The sequence below is a fragment of the Eleutherodactylus coqui genome, chromosome 5 (genome assembly GCF_035609145.1).
Source record: "Eleutherodactylus coqui strain aEleCoq1 chromosome 5, aEleCoq1.hap1, whole genome shotgun sequence".
NCBI classification, from domain to species: Eukaryota; Metazoa; Chordata; class Amphibia; order Anura; family Eleutherodactylidae; genus Eleutherodactylus; species Eleutherodactylus coqui.
In genome coordinates, this window is record NC_089841.1 from 264,274,883 (window position 1) to 264,290,062 (window position 15,180).

At 44.3% G+C, this 15,180-nt stretch overlaps 1 protein-coding gene across 1 annotated transcript in view; it reads right to left on the reverse strand.

The window, feature by feature from the left end:
• The window catches only part of LOC136628589 (tetraspanin-33-like), an 82,682-nt gene extending 69,226 nt beyond the window's left edge, over window positions 1–13,456 (reverse strand). Inside the window, exons 1-2 of the mRNA XM_066604618.1 lie at window positions 13,312–13,456; window positions 5,200–5,257 (exon numbers count right to left, since the gene is read on the reverse strand). Of these exons, the coding sequence (XP_066460715.1) occupies window positions 5,200–5,257; window positions 13,312–13,368 (115 nt within the window). The 5' untranslated portion in view covers window positions 13,369–13,456. The remainder of the gene's footprint in view (window positions 1–5,199; window positions 5,258–13,311) is intronic.
• Between the last annotated feature and the right edge of the window lie 1,724 nt (window positions 13,457–15,180).

Sequence of the window (15,180 nt, forward strand, 5' to 3'; positions counted from 1 at the left end):
TGATTGGTTAATAAATTTGGGTCTGTAAAACAGAGTTTACAGCAAGTGTTATGGTTATTATTGGTTACATTTCTCCCCAATGTTTGTAACCCCGTTAATAAACACCGCGGCCTTCTTTATCCAATATTGGTGTCTGTGTCGGTTATTTATAAGAGTTTGGTAAGGTTTTTAATAAAGCGTAAGATCCCGTGACTCCAAATACCTGAAATAACGACTAATTTCAACAATATAATAGCAGTGCCGTTTGCTTCATCCCCACAGTAGTCACAGCAGTGCCTCTTCCTTTTCCCCAGTGGTCACACTAGTGCTTCTGCCGCCCCCTTTCTGCTATGGAACGTGGTTTTATCCCCACTTTCTATAATCGTTCCAAAAGTGTTTAGGGCCCTTTTACACGGGAAGACCTGTCGGGTGCAGATAACACAGGTCGTCCCAGCGATAATGGTTCTTGTGCTTTTACACAGGAACCATCATCGCTAGTGAATGGAGTCGTAGTGGGCTGGGGATCGTTCAGGCCGCTTCCATTCACGGTAAGCAGTCAGTCGTTTATAAGTAAACTAGCTGATATACCCGGCTTCGCCCGAGTTAATTTGGTACTGGTGTTTATCTGGTGTTCACATGGAAAATCTTACGAAGTCGTGGTTACTTTAGAGATACTGAAGAAAAACATATGTTCACCATTTTCCATAGTTCTCTGCGTTACCCAGGAAACACCACGTGGAGGAAACCATGCGACGTTTCCTTTATAATAAATGACATCAGGAAGTGAGAGAATTAGATTACGTACATAAAATTTGGACACTAATTCTTTTGCGCTTAGAATTGAATAATCGAGTTGGGACCCATTAGCTTTTCATACTTATGACACAATCAATGCTTGTGTCAAATTTCATGTTTTTATGACATTGGGAAGTGAGAGATTTAGATTATCTACGTAAAATTTGGACGCTAATTCTTTTGCGCATAGAATTGAATAATGGTGTTGGGACCCATTAGCTTTTCCTGTTTATGACATAATCAATGCTTGTGCCAAATTTCCCGTTTCTATGACACCGGAAAGTGAAAAAATTACATTCCGTACGTAAAATTTTGATGCCAATTCTTTTGCGCATAGAATTGAATAATGGAGTTGGGACCCATTAGCGTTTCCTATTTATGACATAATCAATGCTTTTGCCAAATTTCACGTTTCTATGACACCGGAAAGTGAAAAAATTACATTCCGTACGTAAAATTTCGACGCTAATTCCTTTGCGCATAGAATTGAATAATGGAGTTGGGACCCATTAGCTTTTCTTATTTATGACATAATCAATGCTCGTGCCAAATTTCCTGTTTGTATGACACCGGAAAGTGAAAAAATTACCTTCCGCACGTAAAATTTCTACGCCAATTCTTTTGCGCTAGAATTGAATAATCGAGTTGGGACCCATTAGCTTTTCCTATTTATGACATAATCAATGCTCGTGCCAAATTTCCCGTTTCTATGACACCGGAAAGTGAAAAAATTACATTCCGCACGTAAAATTTTGATGCCAATTCTTTTGCGCTAGAATTGAATAATCGAGTTGGGACCCATTAGCTTTTCCTATATATGACATAATCAATGCTCGTGCTAAATTTCCCGTTTCTATGACACCGGAAAGTGAAAAAATTACATTCCGCACGTAAAATTTGGACGCTAATTCTTTTGCGCATAGAATTGAATAATCGTGTTGGGACCTATGAACTTTTCCTATTTATGACATAATCAATGCTCGTGCCAAATTGCACGTTTCTATGACACCGGAAAGTGAGAAAATTAGATTCCGTACGTAAAATTTGGACGCTAATTCTTTTGCGCATAGAATTGAATAATCAAGTTGGGACCCATTAGCTTTTCCTATTTATGACATAATCAATGCTCGTGCCAAATTTTAAGTTTCTATGACATTGGGAAGTGACAGATTTAGATTATGTACGTAAAATTTCGACGCCAATTCTTTTGCGCTAGAATTGAATAATCGAGTTGGGACCCAATTACTTTCCCTATTTTGGAGATAATCTATGCTTGTGCCAAAATTCATGTTTCTACGATATCGGGAAGTTGGAGAACTTTTGGCGAGTCAGTCAGTCAGTCAGTGAGTCAGTGAGGGCTTTCAGCTTTATATATATAGATACGGGCCGATCCATCGTTAAGTCTTCTACATACAGAAACTGAACGATAAACAGGAAGCAAATTCTTGTTCGTCATTCAGTCGGGGCATGCATTAACACTGAACGATACCCTCCACCCAGCTGCCACAGAGAGCCCACCTTGCACCAGTCATCACAATAACGCCACTGCAGTGCCCCCCACAAACCCAGTCAAAGTATTGCCTTACTTCTTTACTATATAGTTAAAGAAGTGCATTCTCCTTTGCTCTGGTAGTGACAGCAGGGCGTACCTTTCTTTTCACTATAATCACAGCTATGGTCTGTTAAAATCTGGATGACAATTGAATTTAAGCAATAAATATATATTTATACTTTTTGTAATTTTATGTGGACTATTTTGTTTTACATTTTTTATGTCAAATTACAAAAAAAAATTAAAAATCCCACTAAGAATCGTAACAAGGAATTTTACATTCTGGAACCCAGAATAAATCTAAGGCTTTATTCACATGAGCGTATATCGGCTGTGCTTTCACGCCTGGCCGATATACACTGCCCATCTGATGCATTGGTTTACAATGTATCAGTTCAGTTAGGAGTATTCCCGCAGTGTAACACCGCCCAGCTGGCCAAGATAGCGCATACGGGCACAATTCAGCAGAGTGCTTTTACGTCAGCCAGAAAAATAGTTCAGGAATAGAGATGAGCGAGCGTACTCGGATAAACACTACTCGCTCGAGTAATTGGCTTTATCCGAGTACCGCTGTGCTCGGGGCTAAAGATTCGGGTGCCGGCACGGAGCGGGGAGCTGCAGGGGAGAGCGGGGAGGAACGGAGGTAAGATCTTTCTCTCCTTCTCTCCCGCCTGCTCTCCCCTGCTCCCCGCTGCGACTCACCTGTCAGCCGCAGCGGCACCCGAAACTTTAGCCCCGAGCACAGCGATACTCGGATAAATATCACTGTAGTTATTACTCACACCTCTTAGATGTCACAGTGCAGAAGGGCTCGCTTGCTCTCAGGTCCCCACTGAGGTGAGGATGAGACTCCCAAGTCTTTCTTGTTACACTTGCCAGGCATCCCTATTTATGGTCCGTAACTACCATAGCAGGAATATCTTTGACCCTGTTACTTGATTCCTTAGTACCTTGATTTTGACACAATAGAGGGATGCTCAAAAGAAGTGTCTTATCACTGTCTTTCTTTGAGCATGTCGTGTGGATCCACAAAGTTCTTCCTTTTCCTTTTTCCGCTTATTCCTGACTGTTCAAGTATCCAGGTATGCCAGATTCTTCTGGAGGTACCCTTGATGGGTGCACCTCCTCGCCGTTCTTGAAGCAACAGAATTTATTCTTCAAGGTAAGACAAGGCACGGCAAGACAAGGTATATATTACTTAGGTCCTTACAGTCCCACCCCCTCCCATAGCAAACCGTGGCGAGGAGTGGAGAGGGATGGGAGCTCAGTGCACTGCTCCCATCCCATCCCGCCTCCTCCCCTGGCAGAGAGGGGCAGCGTATATAGTCCGGGTGTGGAAACCCGACCGATATACGCCCATCTGAATAAGCCCTCACTGAGAGAAAAATCGCTCATGTGAAAAATGCATTGAAATGTGTCATTTTCACATGCAGGTTCGATCCATATCGCATTTGGATGGAACTCAAGCATGAAAATGGCCTGTGTGAATTCAGCCTTTGTTCTGTGCGTGATTTCACTCTTTGAGGCCTTAGTCAGACGTGCGTTTTTAGCCGCGATTTGCGCATGCGCATGCGTCCGGCGATTTTATAAAACCATTGCTTTGCAATGGTATCGGACACATGAGCGCTTTTTATGCGCTCGTCCGATAAATTATAGAACAAAAAATCGCAGATCGCACCTATCTGCGATCTGCGATTCCTGTTCTCTTCTCTATATGCGCTCAATGGGGCCGGCGGCAGCAGCGCCGACCCCATTGAGAACATATAGAAGACAAATCATTCTTCTCTGCCACAGCTGTAACAGCTGTGGCAGAGAAGAACGATGTTTGCCCATTGAATTCAATGGAGCGGCAATACAGCCGCTCCATTGAAAGCAATGGGCTGCCGGCGTGCGCGGGGTAAATTGTCGGGAAGGGGTTAAATATATAAGCCCTTCCCTGCAATTCATCCTAAAAGTGTTAAAATAAAAAAAAATTGTATACTCACCTTTCCGCTGCAGCCGGAGTCCAGCTGCGGCTGCTGTCAGTTCTCCTGAACTGCTTCTCGGCACTATTCAGCCGGCGGGGCTTTAAAATCCCCGCCTGCTGAATGATCTGCCTCTGATTGGTCACAGCCCTGACCAATTAGAGGCCGGTTTCACTCACACACCCATTCATGAATTCATGAATGGGTGAGTGACTGCTGCCTCTCAGCGCTGAGCCAATCTGGGGCAGGTCTGACTCACATCCATTCATGAATTCATGAATGGGTGTGAGTGAGGCATGCCTCTGATTGGCTCAGCGCTGAGCCAATCAGGGGGCAGGTCTGACTCACACCCCCTTCACACCCACTGCAGGACGGCCGCACGGAGCTCCGGCTGCCGGGAGAAGGTGAGTATACAATTTTTTTTTATTTTAACACATTTTGGGATGAATTGCAGGGAAGGGCTTATATATTTAAGCCCTTACCGACAATTCATCCCGGGCTCGCCCGCAGCGCATTGCTTTCAATGGAGGCGGCTCTATTGCCGTCTCCATTGAATGCAATGCGCTGGACAGCTCCGGCCCGTTTCTAATGAAACGCGGCTAGGAGCAGATTTTCGGGCGATTTGCGGGCGACTTGCGCGCACCGGTCACGCGATTTGCGGATGCGCATCCGTCATGCGATCCGCAAATCGCGCGAAAAAAACGCCCGTCTGACTAAGGCCTAAGCATCAACAAAAATGTTCCTTTTCACTGACAATAAATAAATAACCTTGAAATTGAGAAGGAATTGAAGCACAAAACAGTTTTGAAAGTTGCATAACTTTGCATTATAAAAGGATTATACTTTATATGCAAAAGAATAACGTACCTCAGTGTGAGAGCTGCATTACCAGAGACCAACCACACTCACCTGTCTCCTTACAGAGTTTAGCATATAGTCCTACAGCAATCAGTAGTCCACTGGCCACCTGGAAGAGTATTGACTGTTACATGCTATAATAACCATCTAATCTGTCGTGCTTTACATCTTCACTTCTTTAATCAAATCTGATGTTTTAGGGAAAAAACACATGGGGCATGCGCTAATACGCTCGTCGCTACGGAATGTATTAGCGCATGAACCAGGGTTTGTTTGTTCTTTTTTGGACTATTTAAACTCTGCACTATTGTATGCGACTTTGAAAAAAAAAAACAGGGAAGATAGGTCCAGCATTAATGTGTTAACTACATGCAAGAAAGATAGGGAAGTCCTACCTTTTCCGGTGAGTACGAGTAGTAATAACGCATGGGAATCCCGATACTGGAAACAAAACCATTGAGATCAATAATTTTGTTTTATCTTGTTATGCGGCCGTGATTTTCATGGCCACATAACAGAACTAAAATATGTCCATATGTTTAAGCCCATAGGCTAATTTTACATGGACGAGCGTGATATGATGCCGTGAATCCTGCCCCATATCGCGCTCCCCACCATGTCAATTCTCCAGAAATGTGAGGCGTTTTCACATTAAAACAGACTAGCATCACGTGGGGGATGAAGGGATACTCCAGTGGGGCTGATACAGCCGCGGTAAAGGATTGCAGAGTTTGTCCCATTGCTTTTAATGGGAGACCTCACCGGCCCCATTGAAAGCAATGGGCGCTGTGATGTGAAATCACGCAGCAAGATAGAGCATGCTGCAATTTGTTTCCTGCATCGCTTCACGGTGCCATGCAGGAAAACATCGCTCATGTTCATGACGCCATTCATTCGCAACGTACAAATCTCACGCTATTTTATCATCCATGTGAAGCCAGCCTCAGACTAAGAGGTGTAGATTGTAATGCCACTTACTAACCTAAGCAGATAAAACAAAGTTGGGTCTAGAGGTATTGGATCGTGACACCATTTTTGTAATTCAGCCAAGGGCGTAACTATAGAGGATGTAGGGGATGCGGTGGCACCCGGGCCCAGGAGCCTTAGGGGGCCCATAAGGTCTCTCTTCTCCATATAGGGAACCCAGTACTATGAGTAAAGCATTATAGTTGGGGGCCCTGTTACAAGTTTTGCATCGGGGCCCGGGAGCTTCACGTTACGCCTCTGATTCAGCCTTTGTACACTGCAGTGAATTTAAAACAAAGCCATCAAAATGAGAATGAAGTGTAGAATTTCTGCTTAATTAAGGGGTTTAACCAAATATTGTACCAACTATTTAGGAATTGCAGACATTTTTGAAATATCCCCTCTATTTTAATAGACAGTAATTGGACGATTGACTCATACATATTTTCACAGTCTGGGGTGGCCTGTTCCCTCATTACTTTCTGAGAATTTATGGAGATAAATAGTCTGAAGTAGATTTAGTACATTCTTCAAAAGTTGGAACGGGAGGGGTAAATAATTTGGAGATGGAACAATATCTATTGGATGGCAGCATTCAAATGAGTGCCTGAAGCTTTATATAGGTCTTTAGAGCAATGATTGGAAATTGAAAACTAAGCCAGAATCCATACACAGACAGCTGTTCCTGGGTTTTTGCCCATCATCAGTGTGCAGTAGTAGTAGAACAAAAGACAGAAATTCTCATGGGTCAGCTATAAGGTCCCGCTGCCAGGAACGTTAAAACATGGTCGTGTGAACACAAAAAGTCCGTAGAAGATATTTTGGACAGGCTGCAGACTATCTTTAATAAGCATACCATGTCAGAGATAAAGAAAAGGTTCTTTAATAAAATACAAAAGATAGGAGACACTCTGAGAGAGTACGCACTGTCCCTACAGGAGGACATGAAGGCCGTAATAAGGGCCAATCCTAAGGAGGCCGTTGGGCAGACCAGGCTCTTAGGGAACAGTTTATTGAGGGCTCATTAACAGAGACTCTCAGGAGCCAGTTGAAGATGCTGTCGGGGCAGCACCCCGATAGCACATTTCTACAGTTTAAAGAAGTGGCCATTACTGTTCTGGGTACGGAGCGCCAGACCATTGAGGGAGAGGAGCTTAAAGGGGTTGTCCCGCGCCGAAACGTTTATTTTTTTTTTTCAACAGCCCCCCGTTCGGCGCGAGACAATCCCGATGCAGGGGTTAAACAAGAACACCGGACAGCGCTTACCTGAATCCCCGCGCTCCGGTTACTTCTTACTTACCTGCTGAAGATGGCCGCCGGGATCTTCTCCCTCGGTGGACCGCAGGGCTTCTGTGCGGTCCATTGCCGATTCCAGCCTCCTGATTGGCTGGAATCGGCACGTGACGGGGCGGAGCTACACGGAGCCGCTCTCCGGCACGAGCGGCCCCATTGAGAAAAGAAGAAGACCCGGACTGCGCAAGCGCGTCTAATTTGGCAATTAGACGCTGAAAATTAGACGGCTCCATGGAAACGAGGACGCTAGCAACGGAGCAGGTAAGTGAAAAACTTCTGATAACTTCTGTATGGCTCATAATTAATGCACGATGTACATTACAAAGTGCATTAATATGGCCATACAGAAGTGTATAGACCCACTTTGTTTCGCGGGACAACCCCTTTAAGACAGGGATTAATGTGTTGAGTGATGAGAGCTTGCCCCACCCCAGCAAGAATGACGTATACAGACAGGCGGAGCAATTTAACAGTGATATGTCCACTCCACTGCTTGAGATGCAGAAACAGATGACCGAGCTAACCCACAGCATTGCCGAACTGTGCCAGAAAATCAGCGAGCTAGAGAGCCGGCGCTCCATGCTGCGCCCGTTACTACCCGAGCGCCAGTTACCACCAGGACCACATCGGCCGGCCAGAAGCTACCCACACTTCTCGCCGTTATTCTGTGAACACTTCCATCAAAGTGAACATGAAATAAATAGTTGCTGCCGTTTAAACGGGCAACCCCTGGGCAGAAGGACCGTACCCCAGGAGGTCAGACAATAGGTCCACACATTCTGGAGTGCATTTCTAAGTATGTAGGCCCCTGTCCAGAAGTGATATTATATGTAAATGGTATGCCTCTGCCTGCGCTCATTGATACAGGGTCACAAGTCACCACTATCTGCCAGAGTGACTTTGAGAAGTATTGGTCCCCTGATATTCTCAGCTGTCCGTCCGAACAGTTCATCAATGTTGTGGCGAGCAATGGTCTACCCGTACCTATAGTGGGGTACTGGAAACTGACCTGACCAGCAAGGAATACCAGTAGTAGATGTGTCCGATAGGAGGGGATGGGGAGGGAGAGAGAGAGGGATTTCTCTCACTCTCCTCCCCGCTCCCCCGCGCCACCCCTGACCCCGTGGCCCCCCCGAATCTTCAGGGACGAGCCAGTAGGTACTAGAAAAAGGCGATGCTCTTTCGAGTATATCGCCTTACCGAGTATGCTCGCTTATCTCTAGTTAACACCCTTAAAATCATTGCCTGTCAGCTCTGCTGCAGGTTGAATGTATCTATCTTATGGTGTCATGTGGTACAAGTGAGGTTATAAAAGTGAGTGTCTGAGAGCAGGAAAGGGTCTGCTTTTTTCTATTTTGGAGCAGGGTTCCATCTTACCTGCTGCTCGGAGCTAACACAGAGCCACATGGGAGCACCATTAGCTTCCATGTTGGCGAAGATGGAAGAGGAGGAACAACATCCCGTAGCGCATGGGGTGTGGATGTAGAGGAGTGAGCACCGTCCAGAGAGAGAGAGAGAGAGAGAGAGAGAGAGAGAGAGCACACCAAATCCTATTTGCTACTAAACCAGGTACCCGATCACATCACGGCAGTTAATTACAGAAGTACGTAATTTCAACACCTATGCGGAGAATGTGCGGGGTGCATTTCATCCATTGGATTTCAGGGCACAACTGGATAAGTTCCAGGCCCCACTGCACACTTGTGCAGAAAAAAAATTGACTCCCTAAAAAGAATCCCCTGCCCTTTTTGAGTATTCCCTAAATCTTAGATAAAAGTTATAATGTAAGACTGTGTGGTATGTCTCAATACAGGGGTAATTACGGAGGCCTGGTTGGGATGGCACATTGGGCAATAAAACTGGGTATCTCTCCTCCTCCCATGCTTCCTGCAAACCCAACACTTTTTTGGAGTTATTTCCTGACCTCAGCGGTAGGTATGGGGTGTAAAAAGTGGTGCTCTTTGAGGCTTCGTAAGCTTGCGGAGGTGCGGCGGTCTCACACAGAAGGCGCTCAACAAGCTGCTCCTAGAACTGCAGGAAGGCGAGCGTTCCCGGAGCTTCTTGTAAATTACGTCTTACAGGTAGCGGTCAGAATAATGCCGGGCTCACATGGCTGTATGTGGAATCCACTTGTGGAGGCTAGTGGCGATCATGTGACCAGTGACGGCTCAACGAGGACTCTGGTCACTGCTCCAGGCTCTCGACTACCTTTGGTAGCCAGTGCAAGGAACTTTTAAATTTCCCGGGCCCTCCCTAGCTTCTGCTCATGCGCCCGCCATTTTGCTGGCCAGCACATGCTCAAAAGCTGTGGAAGGTCCGTGAAGGATTATCGTGTTGGGGCTCGAATGCGGAGGCCACTGAATAAGAAAATTCATCTCTCTTCGCATTGGTGAGGGGAGATTAAACTTTAACTTTTTAAAAATATTTTACCAATGGATAGCGGCGATCATGTGACTGGGGAGCGCTTATCGCGGCCCTCGGTCACTGCTCCAGGCTCTCTGTTACTTTTAGTAGCCAGGAGCAAGGAGATTTTAAATTTCCCGGGTCCTCGCCAGCTTCTGCGCTTGTGTCTGCCACTTTGCCGATGGGTACATGCGTAGAAGCAGGGGAAGGTTCCACAAATAAAGATCCCATCGGGGGACAAATCTGGGGGCCATTGTTAAGTGATTTCTGCTCCCTTCATGAATCTGCTCTGTGACGGGAGGTGAAACTTTAACTTTTTTTTTTTTGCCTTTACACGATCGCCATAATCCATTGGATGACGGCAATCACATGACCAGGGACCGCATACCACGGCCCCACGTAAAATCTCATGGTAAGCCACTCATGCTATCCATGCAACTGCAGACAAACAAACAACTCTTGATGAAACATGACAACAGTCTTTAATGCAAAATACTTAGTCCATTGGTTTTCAAGGAGCAATTTACATTATAGCTAACATAGCAACGTTTCAGGCTTGTAGTCCTTCATTGGGCAGTAAGAAAGACTCTGTTGTTGATACTCTGGAATATGAACATTGCCCAGGAACGTCACTAACAGCATCCTTGAGTCTTACTTACAGCCAGATGAAGGAAAATAAAAATAAGGCTGAAACATTGCTCCATATCTATATATTTTTTTAAAGATGAAAGCCCTCACTGACTGACTCACTGACTGACTCGCCACTAATTCTCCAACTTCCCGATGTCATGGAAATTTGAAATTTGGCATGAGCATTGATCATGTCATAAATAGGAAAAGCTAATGGGCCCCAACTCGATTATTCAATTCTAAGCGCAAAAGAATTAGCCTCCAAATTTTACGTACGTAATCTAATTCTCTCACTTCCTGATGTCATAGAAACTTGAAATTTGGCATGAGCATTGATTATGTCATAAATAGGAAAAGTTAACGGGTCCCAACTCGATTATTCAATTCTAAGCGCAAAATAATTAGCGTCCAAATTGTACATACGTAATCTAATTCTCTCACTTCCTGATGTCTTTTTATATAAAGGAAACGTCGCATGGTTACCTCCACGTGGTGTTTCCTGGGTAACACAAAGAACCATTCAAAATGGTGAACATATTTTTTTCCCGGTATCTCTAAAGTAACCACGACTTCATAAGATTTTCCGTGTGAACACCAGATAAACACCAGTACCAAATTAACTCGGGCAAAGCCGAGTACTACAATATAAATTGCTCCTTGGAATCCAATAAACTACAGTATATCTTCTGCATTAGAAACTGTTGTATTGTTCCATTAAGAGGTGTATATCCTCCCTTGGCAATTCCATCCAGGAATTAAAAATAATCCCTATATGTTAGTTTGTCTAATTACCTTTGAGTCTGTGAAAATGGAAATAGGATTGAAAAAATGGTTTGAACCCCTAAACAGTTAATGCAATATTTTTGATAAACCACTTGACTTAATGCTGAAATTCTGAACTTCAGTGACATATTGATGCTTTGTTTCAAATCCATTGAGATGGTGAGAAGCGAAATTATTAGATTACAATTTTTCCAATACCTCTGGACCCAACTGCGCAGAGAGCTGTGAATATTCGACATTTTATGCTACACGAATATTAAAGTAGCTTGTTTTACCCTCCCTTTGTAGTTATAGCAATTGAAATAACGTTAAAAGTATTAATGTCCTACAAGCCAGTATATCACTCAGTGGAACCCTTTTGATTCACAGACATGTACAAATCAGAAGTTGTTCACATGCAAAGTTAATCTTACATATTTCAACTAATAAACAGGGTATGATGATTGGTATTGCATTATGAGGTGCACTTAGTATTGTATGCTAAGGGCTCATTCACTCAGCAGAGCCCTGTGCATGCAGCCTGTATGGAGGTGCGCCAAGCTTGTACAAGTCCTTTAAGCTGATAAGGACCAAGTGCTGTAAAGTTATGGCGCTGGGTCATGCGCTTTAACCCCAGAGGAAAGTAAAAATTTGGCGCATGATTAAAGCACCTGCTCATGCAATGTAGCCAGTGACAGCTGAGGACCCAGAGGAGAAGGTAAAGGCAGTTAAAAACAAAATGAGTGCTATGTAGTAAATACAGAAAGTGGAAGTGCCACCTGTGCTATTCGACCTGACTATTACGTGACCGCCTTGTGCTCCTGCACGGCAGAGCTGCCAGATCTTAGCAGACACAGATCAGCTCTGCCAGTGACTATTGTCACTACAGCGGAATGTTTTTCCCTGTAACTGGGGCTCCTATGGATGCCCCAGTTACAGTGGAAAAGTGTATAAAAAAATAAAAGTGAATGACCCCAGTGGTCTTTTATGACATCATGGGGATATAGATGTTTAAAAAAATAGTTACAAAAATAAGTAAAAAATAAAAAAGATTACTGCCAACGCCAACCAAAACGGTCCCCACCACTATCTCCAACCAGAACCATCACCATATGCGCATCCAAGACTATACAGATGATATATCAAAATGTCAAAAACAAAATGAGGAACTAATTTCTGTTATTTTAGCGAAAACATACTAATTTTAAAAATAAATAACTATAAATTAGAAAAAAATTCTAGCTTTTTACTCCTAATAAAACAAAAAAATTATGTCACGAAAAAAAACGCAGCAAAAATAATTTTAGAAGCTGAAAAAAAAAAATGCCACGACATGGGTAAAATCCCTAAAAAGTGTCTGGTTCTTTTGGACCATCTGGTACCTTTATGAGTTAATATAGAACTGTACAGGCTCTGTGGGACCCTATAGCTATAGAGCTATTCTCTCCTAGTAGAGTGCTTCTAGGAGAGGGATAAAATTTCCATACATACTAAGTCCAATGGAAGGTGCCACAAGTTTATTTTCTGTGGGATTCATATGGAGTCTGACAGTAAGTAATAACTTTTGTGTGAAGCTCTACTTCGGATCTGTAGAAACAGAGCCATAACACAGCCATGTTCATGAACCTTTTCATCTTGGGATACATGCATATACATTAATGTACACAGCCACTGGCATAACTATAGGGGATGCTGGGGGGATGCAGTTGCCCCCGAGCCCAAGAACCTTGGGGGGGGGGGGGGCATAAGGCCTCTCTTCTCCATATAGGGAGCCCAGTATTATCAATAAAGCATTATAGTTGGGGGCCCTGTTACAGGTTTTGCATTGGAGCCCAGGAGCTTCACATTACACCTCTGCGTTAAGGGGTTAAGAGACACTGGGGGGTCCCAAGATAAACTTTTACACCCGGGCCCATGAGCCTTTAGCTACGCCCCTGTACACAGTTAATGTTGGCACAGCTAATTGTAATATTACAGTGCTATCTGTGGTATTGCACAGTACGTTAAACCTATTGCATTATCTAAACTTGGGCAGGAGTCCTTTTTCTAATGAAGCTCAATGTGTCCTAGATAACGTCCCATCTTAGAACAATAAATCTGTTTACTCACCCAAAAAATATAAGAGGAAGCAAATAAAGAATACTTCACCACCTGGTTGGTCCTCATTATGTGAGTGGTCAATGATCTCTGAACTCAAGTAATTGGAGCCTTTCTGAAAAATGTAGTGAGGTGCTATGAAGAGACATTGCAGTAGTGTGTGAGAAAGGGAGGAGAGAGGAAACCTCCAGACTTGTATGATCTTGTCATGTATGGAGCATTCGTCCTCACTCTGCTACATGCCCTGCTTTGGAACGCAACAGATCCAGTATACAAAAAGCATTACCACAAATACAGAAACACCACTGTGTGTATATATATATATAATATAAACATTTTCATCACTATATAAGAAGTAACATGTATCATCTAATAATGTATAAAAATATAACACCAGTATGACTTCCTGTGTGTATAGCAGCTAGTATCCAACTATAAAAATATGATTGTGTAATGTGCACTCTTTGTCGGTAATATCCCCCCCTCCCTAGAAGTTGAATCAAACGAAACTTTCTCTGTGTGATTATAAGGTTGATATAAGTAAGTGACTACAATAACAGAGGAAAAACATCATTTATTGTGGAGGACTGACCTCTTGTAGGGAGGCTTTAATACCCTGTTGTATCAACTCTAGTTTGGATAGAAGATGTGATACGACGGGCATGGAGGCTCTAGTACCCTGTTGTACCACCTCTAGCTTCGATACAAGGTGTGATACAGGTGGGCATAAAGGCTCTAGTACCATGTTGTACCCCTTCTAGCCGGGATACAAGATGTGATACGGGTGGACATGTAGGCTCTAGAACCCTGTTGGGCCACCACCAGCTTGGATGCAAGATCTTATACGGGTGGGCATGGAGGCTCTAGTACCCTGTTGTACCGCCTCTAGCTTCGATACAAGGTGTGATACAGGTGGGCATAAAGGCTCTAGTACCATGTTGTACCCCTTCTAGCCGGGATACAAGATGTGATACGGGTGGACATGTAGGCTCTAGAACCCTGTTGGGCCACCCCCAGCTTGGATACAAGATGTGATATGGGCAGGCATGGAGGCTCTAGTACCCTGTTGTACCTCCTCTAGCTTGGATACAAGATGTGATAAGTACAGGCATGGAAGCTCCAGCACCCTGTTTTACCACCTCAAGCGTGGATACAAGATGTGATACTGTTGGGCATGGAGGCTCTGGTACCCTGTTCTGTCGCCTTTAGCTTGGATACAAGATGTGATACAGGCGAACATGGAGGCTCTAGTGCCCTGTTGTTCCGCCTCTAGTTTGGATACAAGATGTGATTCGGGGGGGCATCGAGGCATATAGGTTCCATATAGTATCCTGCGGCATATCGCTCCACATTTGCTGTAACTGATCCTCTAGATCGCGCAAACTCATAGGCTGTCGAAGTTGGTGTCTCAGATGGTCCCATACATGTTCTATTGATGATAAAACTGCCGACTGAGCAGGCCATGGAAGTGTGACAATTTCGTGGATACATTCCTGTGACCCCCTTGTGTGTGCGGCCGAGCATTATCCTGCTGCCTCTTGGAAGCCGCCATGAAAGGAACACATGTGACTACAAGATGTCCTGAACATATCGCTGAGCTGTTATTGTCCCTCGTATCACTACTAGGGGTGACTGACTGTTGTATGCGATGCCCCTACAACCCAAACCATCACACTAGTAGTTGGGGCAGTGTGCCGCTCCACAGCAAAAGTAGGATTGAGACACTCACCCCGAGGTCTCCACACACGAACACGGTAATCATAGTTGCCTATACTATAACCCGGTTCCACTCCGTAGCAGTCCAGTTTTGTTGCTCACGACAACACTGTACAAACGTAGGTAACATTGGGTGGGTGTTAAAGGCCGCACATATCATGGGTG